Genomic DNA, 27,890 nt, shown 5'->3' on the forward strand with positions numbered 1-27,890 from the left:
GTTGGGCAAAGAGAAAAATAAAATTACATCAGTAAATAATAGAAAAGTACTTATATTTCCACATTTCTTACCAGTTATTTTTATTTTATTTGTTTAAACTAACTTGTACCACCTCAAAACATGGTATTTTGATGTTTACTATACCTGCCGATTTGAAAAATTTTGATCAATTCATTAGCATTTTAAAACAAAAAAAAGAAATTAATATTTAAGTACTGTACAGCTCATACTGTCTTTGGTGGGATTATTACGATTATAAGGTTAATCATTCTTGAATACTGATAAAATATATCTAGGCCGTATCTAGTTCTAGCTTTTTTTTATAACACTTCTAAATAATAAGATAAATAATTTAAAAATCAAAACTCTTAACACAACAATTAATAAATATATATACAGCGGTTTTATATTTATAAGGCTTCTTATCTAGGGTGTGAGGGTTCGGTCGGAGAAATTCAAAAGGAACGGTTACACGCGGCGATCATACACCGGCGACTAGCTGGTATAGGTTTGGGTCGTCGTTCACCAAAAAGTGCGAGACGAACGTTGACTTCTTCTTGTCCTGGGCGCTCTGCTGGGAGAACCAAGATTTACTCATCTGATCCCTGTTCTTCAAACCCAGATCCCTCAGGAAAATCCCGCCAAAAAGTGTAGCTGAAAAGTTTTTAAAAAGAAACGAATTAGTTTTCAACTAGACGATATTTAATGGATTTTCACGCCTCATGAGGAGAGACTACAGACATGGGACCAATTTTAGTGACCTTCTTCTTTTTCTTTTTTTTTTTTTTAATTAGATACATCCCAGCATTCTTGCCAATGGATCCTACGAGCTGAGAAAAGAAAATGTAAGTATTTTATTTTAAACTTAGTTTTCTACAATTAATATTTATCAGCCGATTTTTTGTTCTGTTCTTTTTCTATTAGTTATCCAATTCCACCCTAAAATATCTGGAAAATGTGCATAATAAAGCCTTGCAGTTGGTGAAAGATGCAGCGAAGATATCTTGTGAACTTGTAACAGAGCAGCTGAACTTACATCCAAAACAATTAATTAACACATTTGTTCATTCTGGAATGACGCACTAAACCCTTCCCTGTACAGGGACGTCCAGAACGACACCTCTTTTAGAAAATCCCTTGCTCGTAGAGTGTTGGGGTATTTTTGAAATCGAATCAGTGACCCAGGCCTTTGGTATCGCTTTTGCAACATTACTGTAAATGCCGTTTTTCAATTTGACCTTTTGGAATTTTTTTAATTAAAAAAAAAAAATTATCAAAATCTATGCCTATCTTGGGAGAATCTTTATAAATCACAAACATGTTAATAAATCCCTAAGTTATTGAGAACCCATGCCTACAAGACTTTTGTCTTAAGTGCATCTATCTTTTTTTTTTTCTGATTTTCCCAAAAATTTGTATTCCGGGATTTTTTAGGGTACAGAAAATGAATATCAACTTGTTTCTGATTGAAAAAATAGTTTAAGCTATTTTTCTTCATCACTCACCACAGATTTTGGTTAAATTTGCAGTTACGGAGATGATGACGAGTAATGAGATAGGAAATAAATACAAAATTAAAGAGAAGAGTGGAAAAAATAAATTTTTAAAAAATATGAGGGTATTTCAACAAGGTTGTATGAACCCTTGGGGTGCCAATATTTTTGAAAAAAAAAGCCCATTTTTAAGCCCACCCAGTGGCCGTGCATTCAAACCTTTACCTTATAGTGATGAGCACCGTGCCAATGTCTAAACCGTTGCAGCCACCAATGCACCTTTTTTCCCCTATTTGATGCTGCAATGTTTCCTGTGTTTACACTTTTTTTTTTAACATAAGCGACTTATCAAAGTTGTATTACATGCAGGGTAGTGAAATAATTTTTCACAGGGAAGTTTATTGCAAAATTGGTACAGTCAACTATTGATAATTTGAAACCCAAGGGAGCATAAAAATAATTCGAATTATCAAGAGAAAAGAAAAAAATTTAAAGAGTTGATATGCATTTTTCCAAGTTATTACTTAAATTGTACATATAAAAACATAGTAAAAATAAAGAAAAAGCGGAAATGTATCAACTGTAAAATCGAACATTGTTAAACATCAATGTGGCCTGGCATCCTTTGTTTAAATGATTTTACAAAGTGAACACATTGACAAAACGCTGACCGCAAAACATAAAAAACTAGAGAAATTTCTTAGAAACTTTATGCTGTAAGGAAGTAAACAATATGTGGAAATTTAAAGGAATATAACAAAGAAAAAGTGCAAATTATAAAAATGGGGAGTGGTTCCATTTCGATTAAGAGCATGGTTTTTCTCTCCCAGTTATGAAAAATATTTCATATTACCGACTGTATCAAAATGCACTGAATTTTTTCGATTTATTGAAGTGAACTGCTGAGGAGTTCGTATTATCAAGAAATTCGAATTATCAAGTTTTGAATTAACAAGAGTATAAGAAAAGAATTAATAAGAGTATAAGTCAATTTCTAATGGAATAATTTATACATATCTAAATTATTACAACTGAAAAGTGCCTAAATAGTTATAAACATACTGAATTGTCAAAAAAAAAAAAAAAAAAAAAAAAAAACTAATTTAATTTATTCACTAGCTTAAAATTTACAAAACTGCCCATAAAGTGATTTTTTGACTTACACCACTCTTGCATACAACGGCTCAAATATTAGGGGGGGACTGGAAAGTAATGTTTTTTTACATTAAATTCAAACAAATAAACTTTAACATCTTATTTTTAATTAATGATATAATCACACTCGTCATTACCAACCTTTTGCCAATTTTGCAAATTTTTAATGCTGGATCGATAAAAATCAATTGGTTTTTGAGCAAAATCTCTAGAGATGGCATTTTGGGCATCATCCGAGTTTTAAAATTTTTTGTAACTTAGAAAATGTAACGATTGAAATAAATGAAAATCAGACGGCGCAATATTGGGCGAGTATGGGGATGAGGCACTACTTCCTACCCAAATTCATTAATTTTTTCCAGGGTTTATCTCGTACAGTAGGGTGGTCTTGCACTATCTTGTTGCAGAATAACACCTTTTATGTTGACAATCGCTGGGCACTTTTCAATTCACAGTTTGTCCAGGTTTCAGCACTTCAAAATGAACGACCTCACTAATACTTCACCAAACTCACAAAAGCACCCTTTTTGGGGTGTAACCTGGCTTAGCTGAGCTGTGTGGCAATTTGTTCATAAGAGCCACTGCCTTTTGCGTTTTAGATTATCGTAGAGAACCCATTTTTCATCTACAGTGATCAAGCGATCAAAAATTGTGACGCTGAAGCTCTTTGGATAGATTGTACGAGAACCAAACACCTGCTCTGCTTATTTTACCAATCTGCTGCAGATGTCTTGGTTGGTCAACTAATGTTGGTTAAAAGTGTTTGACAGTCCTCAATTGTCTGACATGGATTTTCACTTCTATTCCACATAACGTCTTAAGTGTTGATCTTTGCGATGATTTCGCCAAATTTTGAAATTGGATTTTCCCTATGGCAGTTATTATCCATTTTTTGGGAATCGTCTCGCCCTGAGAAAGGGGTGCGATGTGGGGCCGGAGGCGGCGTGGAAGAAAGAGGAGATATACAGGATAAATCAGCCGACGTGAGGCGTTTTCGAAATATATGCCAATCAGAGGTCCAGCTAATAAGTGGTAACAACTGTGCCTTTTGAACGATGCATTTTAACCTTGATTTTTGTCAAAGCCAGTAATTTCAAAATATAATTTTTTCACCGAAGTTAAAAATTTTGTTTAAAAAATAAATACATTTTTTCTTTTACTTAAAGGAGTATATTTTTAATTTCATTTCTAATTCCGTTATTACATTTTATTTTATTATACATTCCCCTTTTCTTTTATGATTTTATATTTTAGTTTTAACAAGCCTTCATAGTTGGGCGCATATATAAAGGCAATTTTTAGTGGATAGTCTTCTCTATACATTTCAAAAAGAAAAATCAATGGTATAATTGAAACTGACTGTCACATCTTCCTGATCGATACATGTCGAAAATATCAAAATTCCAGAATTGAGCTTAGAAAACCAACTTTGGCATTTACGTATGCTTAATGCTCTTGGAAAAACGCAAATGTTTTTGGTAGCAACTGTTGCGTTTTCTACCCTAGTGAAACTCTATAGCAGTGGATCCCAAGGTAGTCCCTATGGACCCCCAGGGGTCCCTGGTATCATTCAGGAGGTCCGTGGAAAATTAAAATTGATTTGGGGGTCTCTGAACAATGTCAGGGGGTCCGCGCAAGGTTTAATATAAAATAATATAATATAAACAATAATATAAGATAATATATAAAACAGAAGTACGTTGGTTATCTAAAAGTGCATGTTTAAACGATTTGATTCAGTATTGGAATTCCTGGAAACTAAAGACAATGATTTGCGACATAATTTAATTAACTCAAAAAATGACATAGCCTATATGTCTGATTTATTTGCCAAATTTAACGAAACTAATTTGAAACTACAAGGTGACCAATTAAATTTAATCAAAACTAAAAGCGTACAAATTTGTTGCAAAACTTTTTCTTTACAAACAAAACATGGGAAGAGAAGAATGCTCTCAATTTCCAAATCTTTCGAAATTGCAAATTAAGAGATGAAGAGTTGTTTGCTTACTGTCAACACTTAACGGCTCTTCATACAGACCTGAACCAAAGATTTGAAGATATTCTTCACTTGGATATTCCCGACTTTGTGTTGAACCCTTTTGCGCGTGGACAAACTCAGATCCCAAACATAGATGAATCCATACTAATACAGGAGCAGCTTATTGAAATATCCACAAATGAGGAACTTAAACCAATGTTTCAACAAAGATACCAAAAATTCTGGTTACAAAAACAGATCCCAATTTTATATCCTGCATTATGGGTTACTGTACAGAAGTTGTTAACTGCTTTCCCGTCTTTCTATTTGGTAGAACGTGGATTCAGTGCCATTATGAACCTCATCACAAAAGAAAGAAACCGATTAGAAATTATACACTCATAACATCTCATCACGTTCATCCAAATCATTAATTTTTTATATTTTATTTTAAACAAAAGTAATTAATATTATAGTTTATAGATATTTATAATTTATAATTTCAAAAATACTTCTTCAACAAAACTTTTTTTTTGTAATTTTTATATTATGCATTTATGTGGCTTTTTCATTTGGAGGTTCTTGGGCAATTTTTGGCTATAAAAAGGGTTCCATGGGTCAAAAAAGTTTGGGAACCACTGCTCTATAGCATACAATGCCGGATATGTACCTATTCTGGTATTTGGATGGCCATATCACTATAAATCACAAATTAATTATTTTACGAGTAAACAACCTTAAAATGTCTTTGTACGACTTTGAAGTACACAATGAGCCGATAAATAACAAACGAATATTGACATAGGCATAACAACCGGTCCCCCCAATACAAGTGTTTCCATGCTATAGGAAAGTATGTTGTACGAGGAACATAATGAATATTATGGCTTTTTTTAGATAGGTGTTGGAGGATTTTAGGAGAAACAAGGTCAAAACCTAGAGCTTTTTTTTATTTGATAAGATTTATGGTAGAATGAACATCAGAAGGTGAAAAAGCTTTAAGAGGGAGAGATTATGGAATAATATGGAATAAGGGAGTTTAAATATTCCTTGATAAGTTGAGATTAAGTCTAGTGTTTGTATCTTTTTTTTTTCTCAACTCCTTGGCAAGAATGAACATGTGCCTAGTACTTTTTGACTTAATATCATGGAAAAAAGTGTAAATGTTGATCACACAAGCCTTTTTCCTGCTAGATCAGTAAAATCTGTTTTTTATATATAAATACATTCCACTTACAAATTGTTTTAATGTCCAAACCGTTGTCATCCGAATGGTATATGAGTTCCCTAAGGAATAAGCAAATGTAGATGAAAACCTTCTGGCTAATCACCGGCAACTGTTGAACGATCTAGAAAAGCGAAAGATCGTCATTTAAAAAATTATCGTAGCCGCAAAGATTAATTTACCTGTTTGCACTGAGTGTAGTTGGAGGACGCGTCGAGGCATTTGGCGTGCAATTCGTACGGGATAACTGGCTCGGCTGTCGATTCTAGCAACAGCAGCAGGGATTCAGCGACAGAGTACACGCTACCGGCTGTTATATTTAATAAGGAAAAATGTTTTTATAAATTTATTGTACATCTTGGCCAGACTATAAAACGTTAGAAATGAGTCGGCCTTTAAGGAAATTTGAGATTGCCTTTAAAAAAAAAAAAATTAAATATGTCAAACTGTAGACATATTTAAGATTGCTTCACCCTGATGACCTTACAATAGGAATGAGGTGTAAAGACATTGGAAAAGTAAGATGCAAAATGATCGATGTAAAAAAGAAATTGTTGTAAAGGTAATTTCCAAAGGTAAAAGTTTTTTGAAAAAGGTAAAAGAGCAAAATAAATACACTGTAAAATGACATGGCCAAATGGTTAGCATTGTATCTAGCAAAAGTATTAAAAATTTTAAGTAAGGATACGGAGTGGTTCTAATGACCAGTTGTCAAGCCAGGTCCGAATCCCTTCGAACTCTGATTTCAAGCCTGCGTTTATAAAGAGTAACGGTTGTTTCATCCCGTATCGATGAAGGTGGTCGATCAGAAACCAAATTTCCTTCGGGATCTGATGCTCGGAGTTGAAACCGTGCCCGTAGGCCATTCGGTTATTTTCCTGGGGAAAAAAGAGTTAATTTGTAATTTTGCATAATGGTACTTATTCAAGCCACAGACCATTTCTGCCAACTTTTCCGGTGGGACTTCATTAATCGGGACGACCAAATTAGCCAATGTCTCTAAAGAAGATCCAAAACAGCTCCTATGATATTCACCTGAAAACAATTTTGAAAATGTATTTTTAATATATATAAACAGTTTTTGTAATCCTTTACCAGTTACGGTTATAAAAATATCTTTCCCGCCGTCAAAGTGAAGCACAAGGATATCTTCGAGTTTTTCCTTCCCTGAATTTATTTTACTAGCACTTCTTTTGTCTACAAGTATTTCTAATTTAATATCACATTTTTCGCCTAAAATATACAGATAAAAATACGAGTTAAAATCACATCATAATAAAATTAAATTAAATCATACTACCTGGATTTATGTCTCCAATAAATGGTTCTATGCTTAACCATTCTTTACAGATGTTTGTGTGATCTAGTTTTATTTTAAAATTAAACTTAACAGGCACCTGAAAAACAAACAAAAAGGTTCTTTTAGTCACCACAGATACTGTGGTCCCCCGATCACTAGTTGCTCTTCCTTTTACCCCAAAAGCAACAGAAGGGGGTGAGTTGTCTCACATGCTTAACAGATTGTGGTAGTGTGTTGACCTAGGTTCTAAAAGCCTAGCAATGGTAACGGAGTGTGTCTAGAATAGAGAAAGTGACAGGGGTAAAAAAGGATCTTCTGAACAGAGCAAGGATGGGAAGGTTTTATTCAACCAGACAAAATATGCAGGGCCTCTGACAAAGCAAGGAAGAGAGGAAAGAATGTACTATGAAGGTGTAATTTTCAAAAGTACACGGAGAGGTGTTGAGGAGGGCATTCTCTGCTGGGGGGCTGCGGTGATCAAGCAGTTAAGGGTGTCCACCTGTATTTGCCATGCTAGCGTTCTGAGTTTGATTCCTGACATAGCCATTGAACTTTTATTTGAGAATAGTTTGAAAAAAATATTGTAAACTAGTTCTGACCTCTTGTCCTCGACACCCAAGGAGAGGAATTACTTTAAGGCAGACCCTATGCCTACAATAACAATGCACAATACTTTTATTGCGCAATAGTTCTGAATTACACAATAATATTGATGGCACATGAGTGTCAATGTTTTCGCATGAGCAAGACCTAGTGTTGCAAGATTTCAGGCCAAGATTTGGCTGCAGGTATCGTAGGAAAGTGCAAAATATTGTGCAATATTAACCTTACACGGTACAATGGGGAAAAATATTGTGCAATAAAAATTAAATTATTAAAAAGGTTCTTTTAGACTTGTACACAAATTCAACTTATAAAAAATGTGTGAAACACGTTGATTATCATTAAACAATTATAATAAACAATTAATTTCAATTCACCTAAATTAATCCCTTAAAGAAAAAGAAGAGGATTAAAATTTTCAATATGTGTATTTGACAAGATAAAAACAAATATAAATCTCTTTGTTTTCTTTTTTTTTTTTAATTTGATGTAACACAATCATCAATCTATATTTTTCAAGATAATCTGCCTGCATTGAAAAAATGTATTTCCATTATATGTACGTACAAAAGTACAAGTTGTGCCAGGAACCTATTGCTCAGAGGCCTCCACCCACACATCTCATAATCCCTGTACTCAGGGTGCTTTTAAAGTTAAGAAGAAGAAAAATAACTTTATTCTGGGACTGGTTTCCCCTAGGAATAATTTACATGAAATAAGTAAAGGAAGTTCCTTCTATGAAGTTAAAAGTAAAAAAAAGATAGAAATCTTGGCACAATGTATACCAATAAAATTAGGCAGGACAGAAGAAAAAATTACGAGAATATTAAACAAAAATAACAAATGTTAGCGTGAGGTCTCTGCTTGGAGGGAGAGGAGGTGATTATAGAGGTGGGATTTAAAGGAGGAAAAGGAGGCAGCGTGATGAATAGAAAGGGGAAGGGAGTTCCAGAGTTTAGGGGCTTAGATCAGAAAGGATCTTTCAAACGTATGGGTTGTATGTTGCGGAAGGATAAGGTCGATTGGGGATGAGCGGGTCTTACTAGTGAGATGTGAGGAGTTGAATTGGAGGGATTGGATGATGTAAGGAGGACGACGAGTGTGGATGGTCTGGAAAAGAAAGCAACCTAGGAAATACTGTGCATGGGAGGAGGGGAATAGCCAGGAAAGTTGGGAATACAACCCGACACCCGGGATCTCCATGGGGTGCTGTACACAAATCTTACGCAATAATTCATACTCCCCCTCTGAGAGACCACCATTTGCCAAACAGCTATAATCGAAGAAAGGAAGTATAAGGGAAGATACAAGGAGTTTGCGGGTGGAGAAAGGTAAAGAAGCCAGGACCGACGAAACAGGCTGAGGGAGGCAATGGAATGGCGAGAAATTTGGGAAATGTGAGAATGCCAGGAAAGGTTTTGGTCAAAGACTACTCCTAGGTTTTTAAATGAAGAGCAGAAGGGGATGGGATGGTTATTTAGCATGAGAGTTACCTAAATAGTTGAAAACACAGGGTGATAGATCAGAGATGTAGGAGGATGGTCAAGGGGGTCCATTTCATTTCAAGATTAAATTTCAAATATGTTAGAGCTTTTTTTGGCCATACACCACCCCACCGTATAAAATGCCTAATTATATGAATAATTCAGTGAAAAAAAAAACATTTCATATAAAACTAACAATGGGAAAACCAGGTTTGGTCTGTCATGAGTTTCATCAACTTTTTTTGAGATTTTACACTCCAAAATATCAGACCCAATCACAATAGTCCAATTTTAATGTTGATACAGTTATAAAACGCACTTGACAATTTGTTCAAAATGAATTATCAACCATGAAAATTGGTCCACTAGCTTGCTTTCGCAAAATGAGTTCAGATCTAGCGCCAGGAGGAAAGAGGAAGGTAAGTAAAAGACAGAAAGCACTTTAGGCAAGAAGGTCGTAAACATCAGTCAAAGAGTTAGTTTTTTAACTTTGAAAAGTTAGAAAAGTCACTAAAGTCAGTATTTAAGTGTTTTATAACACCAAAAATTTTCAAATCCAAGTTTTGACTATTTTTTGACCTACTTTGCTTACAGAATGTTTGTTAAAAAAATGCAAAAAAAAGCAGTATTTTGCTAATTTACCTTTTCAAATACCAAATTAAAATTAGAATATTCTGCATCATAGAACATTTTTGTTTTTATGTTAACCAACAAGTAAATTAACACACCAAAACTCATATTTTTATTAACTCTAGATAATGATTTATGCTCATTTTATTGTGACTGCACCCAATTAAATCGATTTGTTAAGAATTCCCTTAAGTTCTTATTGGTTTTTATTAGTTTGACAGGAAATTTTTTTTTTTTATGATTTAGTTTACTTGAAAAATAATTGGTCTGTAGAATTTTTTGGTTATTGATAAACTCTGATAGCTTTTACTATATTTTTATTGCAATCTACACAAAATTTAAAATGATATACTCACATAGTTGATATGAGCAAGTAGAATGGAAAAATAAAAATATTAAAAAATAAAAAATTTCAACAAAAAAAATTGATGAAACTAGGGCCTATTCAGAAGGAGTGGTGGGTATGTGTCTGGTATTTTGAAGTGTAGAATCACCAAAAACAAAAGTATGGTCCAAATCCGTGACCCACCAACCTGGCTGTCCCCTTGTTAGATTGGCATTTGTTACACATATATAATTGGACTCTATTGTTAGCCCAAAATGAATTTAATTTAATTTAAATGTTAAATTTAATTTAAATGTTTTGGGGTTTTCACATCTGTATTTAGCTGAAATTCAAACTGTAACAACATACCACTCCGACATTGGCGATGGTGAACTCTTTTGACTGAGGCTCCATAAAGTTGATCGTGTTAAATTTGATCTCGGTGTTGTCGACAGTGGCCTGAGGTTGAAACTCGTTTTCGATTTTGTCCTGCACCTTCAGCCTTTCATCGCGGATCATATTGTATTTGATCTCGTCAATCCTTTTCACCCTGGAAATAAATACCGAACTGACCGGCTTGTGGTCGCTTATCTGGTAGATCTGGTGGCTCCTGTACTCCAACTGTTGGATCGAATCGCCCTTCCAAAGGATCCGATCGCACCAAGCAGGAGCACGATTTTTCTCACTGGAAATTAAGTAAAAACAACATTCTGACAAGAATATCAACAAGAAAAAAATTAAAAAATAAAATTGTACCTTGAATCCCAATTGTCTGTCCCAGGATCGTATTTATACGTAGGCATGAAATTAATCGGACCTTCCTTGTATCCAACGAAAACTTTCTTCAGCCTATGTTGTTTAACCAACTGATCATTTTCCAGAATCGGTTTGTACTTTTCCATCAGGATGTACTCTTTGACGGCATTTACGTCCAGACCTGTTATCCTGTAGTTGAGGTCGCCCAACCAGTATACCTGACTATCAGAACAGTAGGTTATAATTCAAATAAATACAATGCACAATAATTCTATTTTTGATTTATAACACAATATACATTGTATAACAACTAACTGATATACTTGAGAAACATCAATTAGAAGAGCCAGGGTGCGTGTTAACAGGTCCAGTCTAAGAGTACAACCAGCAGAGTAGAGAGAATAGGTTTGGGCATGGCATAGAGTGTCTTACGAGGCTGTCGAGGGCCGGGAGAGGTCCCGAAGTAATTGGGAAGATGGTGTGAAGAAGGTATGTGAAAAGAGAGGAACTGCTTGTAGTAATTGAACAGCACAGGCGGAGGATAGAGAAGGATGGAGGAAAATGTTTAGGAAGGAGCACGCCGATAATCAGTAGAAAATATTATTACAATATCTTTGCTGAGTGGAGGCTAAATCACAACTGACAGACCCAACCAATGACAAAATTGCCACTATGCCTACAATAACAATGCACCATACTTTTATTGTGCAATAATACAGAGTGACATCTTGATCCCAATTTATGACACAATAATATTGATGGCACATGAGTGTCAATGTTTTCGCATGAGCAAGACCTAGTGTTGCAAGATATCAGGCCAAGATTTGGCTGCAGCTATTGTAGGAGAGTGCAAAATATTGCGCAATATTAACTACACGGTACAATGGAAAAAAAATATTGTGCAATAAAAATTAAACTTGCTCAAACTTTTATCCAGTTATTGAACAAACTTCAATATAAACCCAACAGTCAAAAATATTGCACAATTCGTAATATTGTGCAATATAATTGATTGTCTGGAGCCCACCTTATATTAAGCAGCCCATAGACGGTCAATATTTACAATATAGATTGCACAATAATTTGACGGTTGCCCCTTAACGTTCAATAATATTGTACAAAATTTTGTTTGTGCAATGAACTTGAATAGTTTGAAGGTGATATTGAAGTTTGTGCAATATTTTGTGCACTTGTTAATACTTCACAAACTGACTGATATTGCACAATAATGCCAACCGACGGTGCAATATTTTCCAGGTTGTACAATATATTTTCAACTTTTCGTCAATCATGTAATGTATTGCACAAACTTTCAATATCGTCTACACACGATCAATTAAATTGCACAAACCAAAATATTGTGCAATAATATTGATCGTCTATGGGCCGCTTAAGTATTTATTAACTATCCAAAAAAAATTTAAAATTCAATTTACTCATGGTCTTTAATGGCTTTAGGCGGTGTGAACGCTGTAAATGAGGTCCTTGAGCAGATCTCATTGTAGTCCTGGTTGCGCCGCTCATACTCTTCGACATGCGCTGCCAAATGTGAATTTACAAAGCACATAGATGTATTGTAAATTTCCATTCTGACCGAGACGCCACCCTTATTCCCCTAAAATAAAACACCATATTGAAAGAAATGAAAATTACAATCGTAATTAACGTCATATGTATGAAACTTGCCATTTTCCCCATAATACCTGTCCCTACTCTGTCTACAGCTACGTTCATAACATCATATTGTTCTTGTACATATACAATGAGCATCATTCCAACTAAGCGAACTAATTTTACTTCTTTGTACTGGGCTCCATTGTGGAGGCCTTTCTCGACCATAAGCCTAGGGAAAAAGGGCAGACGTGAAACCTTTACCTCTAAATAAAAAATATATTAAAAAAAATAAATAACATGCTTGATATCCCTTTTACATTTGTTAACAAACAGTTCATGCAATTTAAAAAAAGTTTATTAACTCAGCTAGTAATGAGAAAACAAAAGAGAAAACTTTTTTAATAAGAAAAAAGCTAAAATAAAATCTAAATCTACATCTCTTCACCTCCAATTCTCTTCTCGTATTGAGTCAGTAAATAAATACGCTTCTTTGGAGAGGTCAAGCTCCTGGAAGCCGATTGCATAGATGTCTGGTGGGTCGACATCACATGAAAGCCACTCTTGAAGGCTGACCGAAGCAGGCTGGCCATTGACGTTCCAAGTCCCGACGAAAACTCTTCAAAACGAATAGAAAATGAATTTAAGAAAACTATTAACTACTAAAATCTATGGATAGAATAATGTATTCAGTAGACTCTTGTTATCTGCGCTTTCGTTATCAACACTCACTTATTTGTAGATGTGCAACATAAATCATGTATTAGTCGCTAAACTTTACAATAAAAATGATTCATCCATGCATAAAAGACTTAAAAACAGTGCGAAAAAAAGCCTCACTTTAAAATCAGTTATAAAAGTTTGCGATAGTATTATGATCCGATGTGGAAAGGTGCATACATGTTGATGTATGAATGTATTGTTTTCCTGTGTACAATAAACTTTACGTATGTTACCATACATACTGAAAAAACCTGAAATATGTGTTCATACATAACATTGACAATAGGCACACGCAATACAGAAAGTGTCTGATAAAATGCTTCAAAGCCTGAAATTCGAAGTATTTCCTATTCAGGGTTCTTGTTATCCTCGGTGATGCTTGGTAAGTATTCGCATGAGTAAAAAGAGTCTACTATATTATATTTTTTAAAGGCTTACCTTAAAGGTACATAATCAGTGTATTCTCTTTCGAATTTTTTCATCTCGTACCGTATGATTGTATCCCTGTCTGGGATCATGCACTTCCCAGTAGCGAGGCTCTCTCTCGGAAGTAACATGTCCAGGCTGTCCATAATCTGTGAGAAACATGTCTTTATTTTTTCAAATGATTTTTAATTAATTTATATTGAATTTTCCTACCGGATCAGCGATGCCCTCCTCATCGTTGGACTTGTTTTTATACGTACTGTGGTATTTCTTGAGCCAGCCATGATCGAAATACCTATTTTGCCGGTTCAATCCTGAAAATTGGAAAGTAATTCAAAATTTCTAATCGAAATGCAACATTAGCAGGGATGAACATAAATTGGGCCGGTTGAAAATAACGATGATATGTAAACATGGGTGTTAAATGTGAGCATTATCTTTTTTAATGGACAATCATCTCTGAGTTAATTAAAGAACAAATGAATCACCCAATCAGTCTAGTTTCTTTGATACTTGATCCAGCTTTATCTGTGAGTTGTGCTGTTTGAAGTGACTCCTTTGTTACTCTTTTTGGCTGTGTTCTTTGAGTTATTTATTAGTAGACATCAAAAAATAATTTTCGTAAAATAATAGTTTGCCAAGTTTGAAAAGAAAGTTGGCTATAATTCTGTATACACTTCCAAAAACTCATGAGATTTTGATTATTGTAAAAACCGGTAAACCAAAAACAGAAAACAAAATTTCTTTTATTGGATTTTTTTTAAAAATAATAATCAGAGATTTCACATAATTTCCAAGCCGCAAAATATTTTAAACAATATGATTAATTTTTTTTACTTTTATCATTTCAAATTATAATAAAACAATGATTTAACAAATTGTAAATGATTAAAGTATATACACTTACTTTCAGTCGCCTTGTAAATCTCGCCCACAAACATGTTTGACGCTTCGCCCAGGCCGAGTTCAAAAATGAAGTTTCGCTTGTTTGAACAAATGTTTAAGGATATGTCAGAAGTGTCTTCCTGGTTGAAGTCCGATTCTGCAAAGGAGAGGGAACGGAATGATAACGAAAAGTCCTTAAAGGTCCAAAGGTCTCGTTACAGAGCAACAAGTAAATCTAGTGAAATATACGAATGAAAGAGATGTCGATGCCTGAAGAGACAATATTCAGATTTTAGAGACCGGACAGATTTTATTCACCACATTTGACGACAGGGCGCAATCAGGTAAACTTTTATCAATTCTGTTTCCACACACTTAACAAGAAAATAATATTATTAATTTATAATTAACTCAAAACCCACACACGCGTAAACCTACTTATTTCTTTAAACTTTAAAATTGTTTAAATTAATTTAAACTGTTTATTTCGATAATTTTTTTTTTGTATTTTATTTAGAACATTGGAATGAATAAATGAATAAACATTTATTAAAAAAATGGAACATTGGAAAACACTCCTGCTCTTGGGTAAGACATCCTTGATTTATAACATGCCCATAAAGTAAATAGGCAAAAAATTTGAATACAAGGGAGACTATAGACATTGGATCATCGATTTTAATTAATCTTTGTTTTGGCGACACTAGACTGAAAAATATTACAAATTCGAATGTTCTTGCCAATGGGCCCTAGGAGATGAGATAATAATATTTTAGTTAATTTAAGTAACCTTTTTTAATAAAGTTTTCTATCTTTGTTCATTCAATTTTTTTAAACCTAAATATGCAAGATTTATATTAAATGAGATTCAAATCAAATTATTCTTTAGCAAATTAGGCCAACAAACATTTTAATCTTTAAAACGCTCAGATACAGATTTTTATTGCAATAAAAAATAGACATTTTTTGGCTGTATGGGCCTGTAGGAATTTTTCTTTTCTCTGGTGGTCATCACCAGTGCCCCACTTAAAAATTTATAATCCCAACGGATTTTATCCAAAACCAACGTTTTTTTACAACCGTTCAAAAGGTGAATTTCTCTTCTTTCAGATTGTTCCAAAACCATTTACTTTTTATGTCACTGTAAGTGGAGAAAAATAAAGACAAAATCAACAAAGACTCTTCAGACGTTTTGTTTTATATATCCAATTCTACTTGATTTATGAGGGCCAAAGTTGTGCCATTATGTTTAGTTTATAAGGTTCAAAAGACCTGGGAAATTTCTTGTAGATCAGTGGAGCGTTTTTAAAGTTTAAAGTTATTTTTGTGATTTTCAGGGGGGGAAATCGTGGAAGGAGAAATTTTGCCAGAAAAAAAATATATTTTTGGATTTTTTCAACAATTTGTATTCGGGGTGTTTCAGGGTGCAGAAAATGAAGGTCAGCTTTGTTTCTTCCTATTAATATTTTTTAACCTACTATCACTACATCAAAATTATATTTCACAGCTGCCGTAGGACAATAAATCGAATGATTTAAAATCAATAACCTTGAGTTTCACAGAAGGCGAAGGCAGAAAACCATAACAATTTTTTTAATTCATTTGGTGGTGCACTTTTTTTTTAAGTTTAAATGCCGATTTTCCTACCAATACTTGTAATTTATTCTGTAGCTCTTATCCCAAGCAGTTATTTAAGCTAAATAGCTAAATACGGGTTTTCTAGAACTCTCCTTCTCGAGAGAAAGGGCCAAGGACAAGGCTCAAAATGTATGGAGAATAAAATACAAACAATTAAAATTGGTGTTTAATAAAAATAAATAAATAAAAAAATATAAATTATAATTAATTGGATTTTTTAAAGTTTGGGGAGCAGTTTCTTGATTTTGCCATAATTTTTCTCACTTATAATGTATAAACGGAAGATTGTGGACATAGATTCAAATAAGAAACAGGGGCGTCGGTTGCCGCAATGGTTTAGGGCATTGACATGTGCTCATACTGTAAGGTAAAGTTCCTGGATTCGAATCTCCCATCCCTGCATTTGAACCCAAAATACTTACAATTACTTATTACTTAAAGCTACTTATTACTTATTATTACAATTACTTGTTATTATTATTACTTAAATAATTACAATTACTTTTTTTTCACACATACCAACATGCCGATATGATCTCTGCTGTTGCGAACCATTGTTTAAAAAATAATACAAAAAGAAGAAAAATTCCGCTTATATTTTTGTTTTCTATTAAAAAAAGAAATAAAATAAAATAAAATAAAATTATAAAAAATTGTATTTAAGAACGTTAAGAATTAAAAAGGTAAAGGGACTTCGGAAGCCACAACAGTTCTGGGATGGGCTTAAAAATGTGCTTTTCTTTTTTTTTTTAAACCCGCCGAAAAAAAATTATATAAAAATAATGATTGGCCTAATTTACTGGAGAGGTCTTTTGGTTTTTGCAACTTCTGATAAATCTCATTTAAAACAATCCTGCTTATTATTTTCTTTCCTTGATTTAAAAAAAAACCTGATAAATATAATAACTTAAAGCACATGCACAACAAAGCAATTTTATAAATCTAATCTATTTTAAAATGACCCTGTATATTATTTTTCTTGCAATTGCAGAGGTCAGGGCATCCGACTCAACTGATTTACCATGATAGTGGTTCTGAGTTAATATCTTTACATAGCCCATAGGATTTTTAATTGAGAATAAAATTAAAAAAGTACTGTAAAGTGGTTCTGACACCTCATCTGCACCACCCAAGGGGTGGTTGAATGTTAAAGTCCTCCTGTAAGACAGGAATTATTTAACTTTTTTATTAGCATATTTTATCTTAGGTTTAAAAATTAAATAACTTTGAAATACATGCACAACAAAGGCAAAAAATCCATATTTAACATAACAAAATATGGAAAATTTTTCCAAAAGTACTCAAATGGCATCTGCTTTACGACTTCACCCGGTTTATAGGGTTGTCGATTAGACATTGAACTTTATTCATTTTTTTATATAAATTCTAAAACCATTCACTCTATTCATTAACAATCGGATTGTTTATACAAATAAATATTTCAAATACACTGCTAAAATATAAATAATGATGCGGTCTTTTGGAATACTTACCGATATCACATCTGAAGTGTTCGTCAATCGGTAAAATCCATTCGATTACTAAGTCTTTAGTCGATGTTGGAGGGACGGCACCGGAGGACAGGATGAAAATAGCGCTGTTGTGGCCCCACGACACAATCACAAGATAGCGGACAGTTTTAAATTCTTGTATTAAGTTCGCCTTGACACACTGATTCAATGTTAATGAAAATACTTAAAAATTGGTATAAATTTAATCAGAGAAAAAACACTAGTGGCTAATCATTTTATTTCTTTATTTTAGGGTTTTGTTTTTTATCCTGTTTTTAACTTACCGCTTTCCATCCAAAAAATAGCAATTTACATCCAACGATCATCCAACATACAGAGAAAAAAATTAGTTTTTAAAATATAGAGTTTTATCATATCTCGCCTTTAATGTTTTCATATGTAACCATTAAAAGTAACTTGTCTTCTTTGGTAATAGAATGGAACGAATATGTTATTAAAAGCTGAAATTCGTGTCATCAATGCTTGTGCCTTAGAAAATCTTAAAAGAGGTTACACCGACAAAAATCCTCATAAGATGAGATAGCCAAGCAGCTATTAAAAAAAAATCACATCAAAGTCAGTGAGTGCATCCAAAATAGACAAAACCCGATGGAATGAAAAGGCAAAAACACTAGCCAGAGATCTGCAAGACCATATATAGACCATGAACTATTGTGTTAACAAATACAAACAATCCTTCATCACAAAACGGATCTAAAAAAAAAAAAAGACAAAAGGAGAAGTGGATAAAGTCAGGGTGCAAGCACAGTAAGCTTATGTTAAAACAACCAGACAAGACTGGCAAACACGACTGCAATTAAAAAATGTTAAACTCAGAGGAGTGATAAGACTATATACCGGTTTCTGGCAGAATAACATGGTCTATTTAATGACGACCCAATTTGTAGGCCGTGAGGAGGAAGAAACCAACCTTGACAATTTCGGATGCGAAGCAGGGAAAGGAATTAATGACTAGTACTTCTTACGAGGAGGATCGAGTCGACTGCACTGAATTAAGGAACTAGGAAAGTACAATAAGCTAGAAGACTGTAGTCAGTGGGGGAAAAAACTGAGTTCCTAGTATCCATCATCATCATCAACCATTAAAAATAACATCTTTGGTAAATAATGAAAGAGCATGTTGATTAATCAACCTGACCAAACTGATTTTACACTTGCTGAAGTTATAACATACATTAACAAAGGCTAAAACCAAATAACCTACATTACTGTTTAACGCAATAATTACAACAACAAAAATCAGGATTAAGATTGATAAAATTCACCATAAAAGTTGTCAATTGCTTTGTTGAATCATACCAAAATTGGACCTCCTGCTACAAGTATAATGGTGGATTTTTAATCATAAGTATATTGTTTTGGCCTAGATATACCGTATATTTTTGCATTACCATTTTTGCATTGTTTATTTCATGTTACTGAGGAATAAGCAAGGATTAGGTTAGGATTATGGATGGGATTCCATATCCATGATTTAGAGTTTTTCTGTGAAGCAGAGAAAATATGCTAGTACAAAGTGCGAGTTATTTTTTCTTTCAAACTATCTGCAATTGATTAAATTTAAATTTACCATTCACACATTTGATAAACACAAGAAATGATTTTTAATATCAATTAATTAATATTTTATTTAGTTTACAATTTATTATATAGTTTTATTTTCTTTCAATATATGCTTATTTTTATGTTTTATCATTTTAGGTTGACAACCTGGGTCAGAAGGAAACATTTGGCCATACTTCTATTATCTAAGGTTCACGATCAAACCACTTACGACATATTTGTTCTGAATATATCACAACCAATTTGGCCACATTTGGGTAAACAATCTAACGTTATCTTTTATTTGTTAATGTTTAACCGATTTATCAGTACAGGTCTTCTAGAAATACAAACATAAAATTCTAATCCAAACTATTCATGCTTAAGCCACATAAATGAAATTTTTGTAGTAAAAGCAAAAATTTTCTGATACAGTTCAAGGTTTTCATAATGACCGCAAAACAAGACATACAATTTCTATTGCCAACGAGCATAATCATAATCTTCTGTGAGAAGAAACAATCAGACAATAGATTCAATTATTTCTCATAGTTAAATAATGTATTCTAAGCTGCTATATTCAATTCTTATGAAAAGCCGCACTTAAAAGCAACTCGTAAGCTTACAATTTTTTAAACAATGTAATTAACATGATGCCCTTTCAAGTTTTGATAGTTCATCGTTCAAATGTCATTTCAGAAAAAAACAATTTTATTCTTCTTGTTCATAAACGTACCTTGTTATAACTGTGTTAACTTTCATTCAAACAGAAATTTGTTTAAAAATTAACAGTATAAAAACTGGTTTCAGTAACTCAGTTTGTAAAGTAACTCTTCTCGAATCCATGAGTTTTCAAACATGTGCTGGAGGCCTTCTGAACCTCAACCTGAGTAGAACTTTTGTCTAGTTTTCCTATAAAGTCCAAGGCCTTTTGGGAATGCATCAAAGCCCTGTCAGACATTGAGTATCCTCAAAATTACTAACAACAAAATTACCCTTATCTGGGTACGAGAGTACTCAAGGTCGATAAATTGAGCAAGGAAAGTTGATTAGGATAAATATTGGCCCAGAACGCTATTGTGGCAACACAAACTGCAAAAAACATGGATCTAGCAGACAATGGATTAAATAAGTCCTCCAAGGAATGTAGCCCAGGATAGAAGCATGTAAAAAAGTTTGTCGATGGACCACTGCAGAAACGACAGATTTACTAAATCTAGGACATGTCAGGACTAGGATAATAGTTGGACTGCTAACTGGACTGCAGACTTCGAGGGAATTTTTTAAAACTTGGAGTGACAGAAATAAGCTTGTGCAGATTTGCCATAAAAAAGCGGAACGTACATTAGACAAGATTAAAATTAAGTCCTCCAAAGAATGTAGCCCAGGACAGAAGCATGTGAAAAAAATTCATCAATGAACCACTGCAGAAACTAATGACAAGAATTACTAAATCTAGGGCATGTCAGGACTAGGATAATAGTTGGACTGCTAACTGGACTGCAGACTTCGAGGGAATTTTTTAAAACTTGGAGTGACAGAAATAAGCTTGTGCAGATTTGCCATAAAAAAGCGGAACGTACATTAGACAAGATTAAAATTAAGTTCTCCAAGGAATGTAGCCCAGGACAGAAGCATGCAAAAAAGCTCGTCAATGGACCACTGCAAACATGACAGATTTACTAAATCTGGGACATGTCAGGACTATAATAATATGTGTAGTATTCAGTGATCAATAATTATTCGTGAAATGCAGTCTTGCGTGAGTAGGTTTACAAAAACATTTTCTTTATTGTGCCAACGTTTCGATATTTATTTAGAACATCTTCAGGGCTCCAAGGCAATCTAGGGCATGTCAGGGCTAGAATAATAATTGTATTGCTAACTGGTCACTGGAGACTCCGAGGGCATACAGGAACGTACATTAGACAGGATTAAAATTAAGTCCTCCAAGGATGTAGCCCAAGACAGAAGCATGCGAAAAAATTCATCAATGGACCATTGCAGAACCTAATGACAAGAATTACTAAATCTTATTACAAATGAAAATAAATACACAATGACATACAATTATTAATTAATGTAATAAAATGCTATACATACTGTGGTGATTAGTGACCGTTAGTCTACGATTATTCCGAAATCGTGAGATGCGGCATCTATACATAAGTAGCTATACATACTTTTCCATAAATGTATAGCATTGTATTACATCAATTAAAATTGTATGTTTTGTGTATTTATTTTAATTTGTAATTAAATAGACCCTGATGATGGCAAAGGTACCGAAAGCTTGGTGAACCTAGCAATTAGTCTTCCTTCTTTCACCCGTCTAATGACCTCTACGAAGATTGTAACCCTAAATAGATTCTGCAGATCAATACTCAAACAACATCTAATAGTTACATGAAAATGACAAAATCACATGAAATATGGGTAACAGATAGTGGACCAAAACGTTCATTTGTTTATAAGTAGTTTAAATTGTCTATGAATTTGCAATAAAAAAAACTTTATTTTACGACAAATGTAAATAGTTGGTGAATGATGGATAAGTTTCTGGGTACAAAAAGGCTTTTATTTGGGGCTTATGCTTCAGAAAAAGACTGAATTGTCTGGAATTGAAATGTTTAATAGTGTAATTAAAACAAACTGAGGAAAAACAGCGAAACTAGGCAAGTCCACATATTTTTTTGTATATAAAAAAAGTCACTAAGTTTGTAAATTTCGATCCTGTTCTGTACACGTGCAAGTTGAAAAATTCATTGTTACTTACGTAAAGGACGAAAAGTCTTAAGTGTGTATTTAATGAGAGGAAAAATAAAAGGATACGCAGGAGACGTTGTCCGAAGGGAACTTGGCCTGCATGAGCTGCAGGGGCTCCGAGTGATTGTTCATGTTCGCGGATCAGGGTCGAGATCGGAGCCGGCTCATGCTCGCAGTTTTCGGTTCATGTTCGCAGTTTTCGGCTCATTCCTCGTCAGCAGGGGGCGGGCAGTCGTCAGACATCCCGACTTACGTCAAAGCCCTTCTCGGACCGATCTTCGGCAATCCTTCCGGCGAAGGTTGAAAACGAGACTCAGGAGTCGTCTCCATCCTGATGATGTCATTTCACGGTAACGACTTTGGAGAACCAAAAATCATAGATTTACTTAAAAATTCACATTCTTGAATACAAGGACAGAAAGAAATTTTCGATAACGAAAATCTTGTCAGAGGAGGACTACAGGACCGTATATGCCTTCAACCAATCTTGGTATAACAAAAACAAACAAATCCTCCATCACCGAATGGATCCAAAAAAAGACAAACGGAGAAGTGTACAAACTCTATAGGTGCTAAGCACAATAAGCTTAGCTAACCCTCAGCAAGTCCGGCAAAATGTAGATGTATTAATTGCACCTTTTAAGACCAGTTGTATCGCTGTTCAGTGCTCATAGCACACCGGTGAGTCTTAGTTCATCGAGAAATTTGATTAGTAGGCCTGGTTTCAATGGTCGAATTTCTTCTACGGATAAGTGATAAGTCCCAAAACATTTCCTCCTGCAGGCAAGTGAGCACCATAGTTTGTTAGTAGGTGCTTCTTTGCAGAAACTGCATGTTGTTTGGTTGCTTGTTTGAGTTGCTCATTCAGTCTTCAGTGTCCTGTGTGTTTTGATGTTGTATCTCTTATTCTGGGCTTATAGCACAGCAGTGAATCCCGGAACTTGATTAGTAGGTGTTGTTTCAGTGGGTGGATTTCTTATTTGGTTATGTTGTTCATCCCAAAAACACTTCCTCTTGTGGGTAGTGTAGCACCAAAGTTTGTTAGTAGGTGTGTTGATTTTTCTAAGCTTATTTGCAGAATCTGTACTTGCTGGGTTCGGTTTTGCTGATTTTCTTGAGATGCCCATTCAGTTTGCAGTCCTGTCAAGAAGGATGTCAGGATTTGGGGTTATTTTATGCTTTCTTTAATGTTGCATCCGCTGTACTGTGCTTATAGCACACCAGTGAGTGCTAGTTCATCAAGGATCTTGATTAGTAGGCCTGGTTTTAGTAGTTGAATTTCTTCTGCGGTTACGTTGTACATTGGAAAAACTTCCTCCAGCGGGCAAGTGTAGCATCACAGTTGTTAGTAGGTATGTCGGTGTTTTCTATGCTTCTTTGTAGTATCTGCACTTGCTCGGTTAGGTTATGCCAATTTTCTTCAGATGCCCATTCAGTCTGCAGTATCCTTTCTAGAAGGCTGTCTGAATTTGGAGTTAATTCCTCCTTCCTTTGATGTTGCATCCCTTGTTCTGGGCTTATAGCAAAACGGTGGGTTTTAATTCATGAAGGAACTTGATTAGTTGGCCCAGTTTCAGTGGTAGAATTTCTTCTACAGTTCTTCCCAAAACAATTCCTATGGTGGGCAAGTGTAGCATCACAGTTTTTTAGTAGGTGTGCTGGTGTTTCCTCTGCTTCTTTGCAGAATCCGCTCTTGCTTGGTTAGGCTATGCCAATCTTCTTCAGAAGCCATTCAGTCTGCAGTATCCTGTCAAGAATGATGTCAGGATTTGGGGTCGTTTCCTGCTTCCTTTGATGTTGTAATCCCACTTTCTGTGCTTATAGCACATCAATGTATGCTAGTTCATCAAGGAATTTGATCAGTAGGCCCGGTTTCAGTGGTTGAAGTTCTTCTACAGTTTAGTTGTACATCCGAAAACACTTCCTCCTGCGGGCAAGTGTAGCACATAGTTAGTAAATATATAACACCATAGTTTGTTAGTAATATATTAGTGTTTTCTATGCTTCTTTACAGAATCTGCACTTGCCATGTTGTATTCTTCAGATGTCCATTCAATCTGCTGTGTCTTGTTAACAATCCTGCTAGTATTCAAGGTTTTTCCTGCTGTTTCATTGTATTTGCAGTTTTCAGTGCTGTTTTTATGCCTAATTTTTTTAATAAGTTTGTTTTATTTCCCAATGTCTGTGGTCCATTTAGTGTCTTTTTTTGAGGTGTTGTGTTTCTTGTGTTTTATAGCCATTATTGTATGCTATGGTTTGTATTCTTTTTAATTAGTTTTCATATTTGTCTTTGTTTAGTGGGATTGATTTTAGTCTGACTGCTGTCATGTATTTCGGTGCTGTTATTTTGTCTGTGTGGGTGATTTGAGTCAGCTTGTGTGATATCAGTTGCTGTCGGTGTTACTGTACACATGAAATTGTACCAATCTTCTTCAAATGTCCATTTAGTCTGCAGTATCCTGTTAGGTGTGTGCGTAAGTTGGAAATGGAAAAATGTCTTGAGAAAGAAAAGGTACAAGGTAAGGTGAGATTTATAAATCTCTTAAAAAAGAAGGCAAAGGGGGAAATTATAAGCTTCTTAATTATCGCCGAATGCAGATGAGCAAAGAGACAGAAATATGTCGACTATGACAAGAGTTACTAGAGACACAGGTGAATATCCATTTTGAATGTGAAGCGTTATCCCAGTTACAGAACTACCCCTTCAGTAACGCGATTCTCACCAAAAGAGATGCACAAAGAATCACCGAGGAAAGTGCTTACACTTATAGGAAAAACTTCATTTTTCAAGGTACGGCGATAATTTATAGATTCCACAATTCTTGGATCGCAGTGGAGGTAAAAAAATGGTCAGCTGGGTTTAAGGACAAACGTCGATTTTGTATCTATGATTTATTAGCAAATTAGAATAACAACACAAAAAAAATCAAATTAAATTTTTAATATTATAAAAACAATTTTTTCAACCAAATTTTAACAAAATAAGTACAATCATTTAGACATTTATGAATGTATACAATATACTAAAGAGGAGGAAAAGAAGTATATATATGAAGTTGAAAATAAATTACAAACATGGCATGTATAACTTTAAGAAATATTGAACTCCATATTTACATATATAATAAGTATATAAATATATGTACATGCAAATGACTTGATGTAAAAGTGGACAAAGAATTAAAAAAGTCTATTTTTTATTATAGTAAATGCAGCCTCTAGTCTGACTAAATGTTCGCCTTTTAACGTAAATATTAGTCCAAATATGTCAAGATAGTATTAAAGTAATCAGTCGTACCGATCGGATTTAGTCCATCACCGGAATGGTTGTTAGGCGTGACAAAAGTAACTTTCTGGGAAACGCATTTAGGACCTTTAAAGACTCACTTTTCTTAAAATAAAGGTTTTTGTTAGATATTGTCAGTTGTTATTCTTGATTTACATAGTGTTAAGTGTTAAATCATTTGTCTTATGTAATATTAGGCAAATTATGATTTTTAGCTGCATTCTTCTATTTAATTTTAATTGACAGAAAATGGATTTTTTTTCCGCTGACCTTAGGCTTAACTTAAGTAGTAAACAATCCTGAGATTCTAGTTGTTCTAAATACAAGGAGAAAAATTTTCCATCTAATTTACATTTCCATAAAAACGAAATAGTCGGCTGAGCAATTTTTGTAGTTTTCATGTACTTATACTTGTTCCTGTTTGTTATAAACATTTCTTTTTTAATTATTAATTTATATACACAACCGTAATTTCCATATTTACTACAATTCATTTTAAAATTTATTGTACATATAAAATATTACATTATGGATAATATATCACTTCGCTAGTGATGCATCAGTACTCTCAAACAAATTTATTTTAATAAATACTTGTTTTAAAACACTAATATAGATATCACAATTCTACTTGAAATAAAAAGTACTTTTTGAAAATGTTAAAAAAAATTACAATTTTTTTATTTGTTTGAAAAGAAACAAAACGCTTTGAGCAAAGCACATTTTGGAGGGAAAATTGATTTTATAATTATAGTAAAGAAACTTTTTTTTATTATTTACTATTATTTTTGTTTTATTTAAGAAATAGTCAACGACAATGATAAAATACAAACTTCAACCTCCGCCTAATTTTGCTTTGTCTTTTTTAACTTGTAACAGACAGAAACAAGAAAGTTCAGGCCTATCTCCATGAGTTTCGATACTTTCATAGATGAGAGGTAGAGAAATACGTATAAATCAGTAACATTTCTTCGCTACAAGAAAAAAAAAAAAAAAAAGTAAATTGATAAACACAGTGAGCATTATTTATTTTTTTAAATTTGGGATGGTGTCAAGAAGGAAGTTCATCTTGAGAATACCTTGAAAATATTAAAAACCGCAACCAGTGGCAAGTCTTCAGCCGAATTTAGAAAATACTTGCACGAGCAGGACCCGATAAAAAGAAATAATTTGCACCATTAATCGCCAAACACCAGAATCCATCTCCCTTAGGCTTAATAATACGTAAATTAATATTTTTATAATAAAATAAAACTAACCTTTTAGTTGAAATTACCTATTATTGCTCGTGTGAATAATAATTATTAAAGAAAAAATAATAATATGTGAGTCTATAATTGTAAGAATAAGCCTAAATCTTTCCAATTAACAAAAACCACATTCACTTATATCTATTTATAATGATTTCTTCAAATATTTTTGCTATTATAAATAAATATTTTTTTTTTTTTATAAATTAGCTTCAGATTGTTATTGATCTGAGCTGGACCAGTTTGAGCTTGATGTCCCGGAAGTTGGGCCTCTTATCGGGGTTTAAATCCCAAGCCTATAAACAAGACAAAAAAAGATAAATAAATATAAAAAATTGAATATAAACGTAAAATAAGTCTTACTTGTTTCATAATTTCATAAGCTTCAGGCGGGCAACCCTCTGGTGCCTCCATTTTGTACCCTTTCTCCACATGTTTCACCACTTCCGCCAGGGGCTGAAATATTTTTTTAAAATTTTTTATTTGATCGATATCAGCCTTAATGTTAAAAAATCAGGGATAAGGTGGATTTGAAAGAAAGATAAACCGTCAGTTCCTCCTTACAACTTTTGACGAATATATTCTCCTTTTATCAGAACTTATGAAACTGTTTCTGAGATTTTCATAAGGTTAACAAATATAAATTTCTAGCTATAATATTAAAAATTATTGGATTTCTATAGGCTCAAATCCCCACATGTGTGTACATACATGCATGTGCCAAGTTGAGCCTATTCACTTCTCGTAGTCTAGCTTTTGCTATTTACAGTAAATTGCCAGCAGACTCTAAAATCACCCACCCCGGATGTTGGCAGTCCGGGATCAGATCTCTGACTTAAGGTCAGACCCCACATGACCGCATCGATGATGGCCGTCTGTCTGGCGTCACACAGAGAGCGATTAGGACAATGGAAGTGAGCAGGCTAGTCCCTACATCTCTGCACCAACACACCAAACTGCCCGACTAGTTTGGTTTAGGTTTTGACGGACACGGATCGTGTGAGGTGCAGTGTAGAGTTTATTTTTTAATATTTTGTTCATCTATTTATCATTTTATATTATATAATATTAGTACAATTTTATTTTGTAAAATGGACACAAAGAAACTAATTGAAGAGGTCAGAAAAGAAAGTTTCCTGTGTTGTATGATTAGACCAGTGAAAAACACAGAAATACGGCATATAAAGACAGAATAATTTAATTAAATAATAATCAAATAAATTTATCACCTTTCGACACATTTTTCTCCCTGCAAGTGCTATCATCCCTAATTCACCAT

General features: G+C 33.8%; 2 protein-coding genes and 1 long non-coding RNA gene across 5 annotated transcripts in view; 1 reads left to right on the forward strand and 2 right to left on the reverse strand.

The window, feature by feature from the left end:
* Positions 1 to 32: 32 nt before the first annotated feature.
* On the reverse strand, positions 33 to 22,380 carry LOC106674114 (inositol polyphosphate 5-phosphatase OCRL-1). 2 transcript variants are annotated; one of them, XM_014406626.2, is made up of 17 exons: positions 22,142 to 22,380; positions 17,729 to 17,906; positions 14,620 to 14,754; positions 13,926 to 14,026; positions 13,725 to 13,876; positions 13,012 to 13,182; positions 12,639 to 12,795; positions 12,389 to 12,567; positions 10,953 to 11,174; positions 10,566 to 10,881; positions 7,155 to 7,251; positions 6,950 to 7,087; positions 6,792 to 6,889; positions 6,543 to 6,732; positions 6,037 to 6,164; positions 5,867 to 5,978; positions 33 to 654 (listed from the first exon to the last, which is right to left on the reverse strand). In XM_014406626.2, exons 1-17 carry the CDS (start codon positions 22,205 to 22,207, stop codon positions 482 to 484), a joined length of 2,613 nt encoding a protein of 870 aa, XP_014262112.1. In that variant the 5' UTR covers positions 22,208 to 22,380; the 3' UTR covers positions 33 to 481. The 2 variants fall into 2 exon arrangements, with proteins under 2 accessions (XP_014262112.1, XP_014262113.1); XM_014406627.2 differs by having other exon boundaries at positions 13,725 to 13,861; positions 22,142 to 22,379.
* On the forward strand, positions 14,770 to 27,851 carry LOC106674116. Its single transcript, XR_001341466.2, has 3 exons — positions 14,770 to 14,941; positions 19,469 to 19,587; positions 27,381 to 27,851. It is a non-coding gene; the product is annotated as an uncharacterized LOC106674116 (long non-coding RNA).
* LOC106674115 (tyrosine-protein kinase CSK) overlaps positions 24,935 to 27,890 on the reverse strand; it is a 36,405-nt gene continuing 33,449 nt past the window's right edge. The window contains exons 10-11 of one of the 2 annotated variants that reach the window (XM_014406628.2): positions 26,975 to 27,067; positions 24,935 to 26,907 (exon numbers count right to left, since the gene is read on the reverse strand). In XM_014406628.2, the coding sequence (XP_014262114.1) occupies positions 26,824 to 26,907; positions 26,975 to 27,067 (177 nt within the window). In that variant the 3' untranslated portion in view covers positions 24,935 to 26,823. The remainder of the gene's footprint in view (positions 26,908 to 26,974; positions 27,068 to 27,890) is intronic. The other variant, XM_014406629.2, reaches the window with a different exon arrangement.

Source organism: Cimex lectularius, unplaced genomic scaffold (genome assembly GCF_000648675.2).
Source record: "Cimex lectularius strain Harlan isolate CLEC.00 unplaced genomic scaffold, Clec_2.1 scaffold126, whole genome shotgun sequence".
Classification (NCBI taxonomy): Eukaryota; Metazoa; Arthropoda; class Insecta; order Hemiptera; family Cimicidae; genus Cimex; species Cimex lectularius.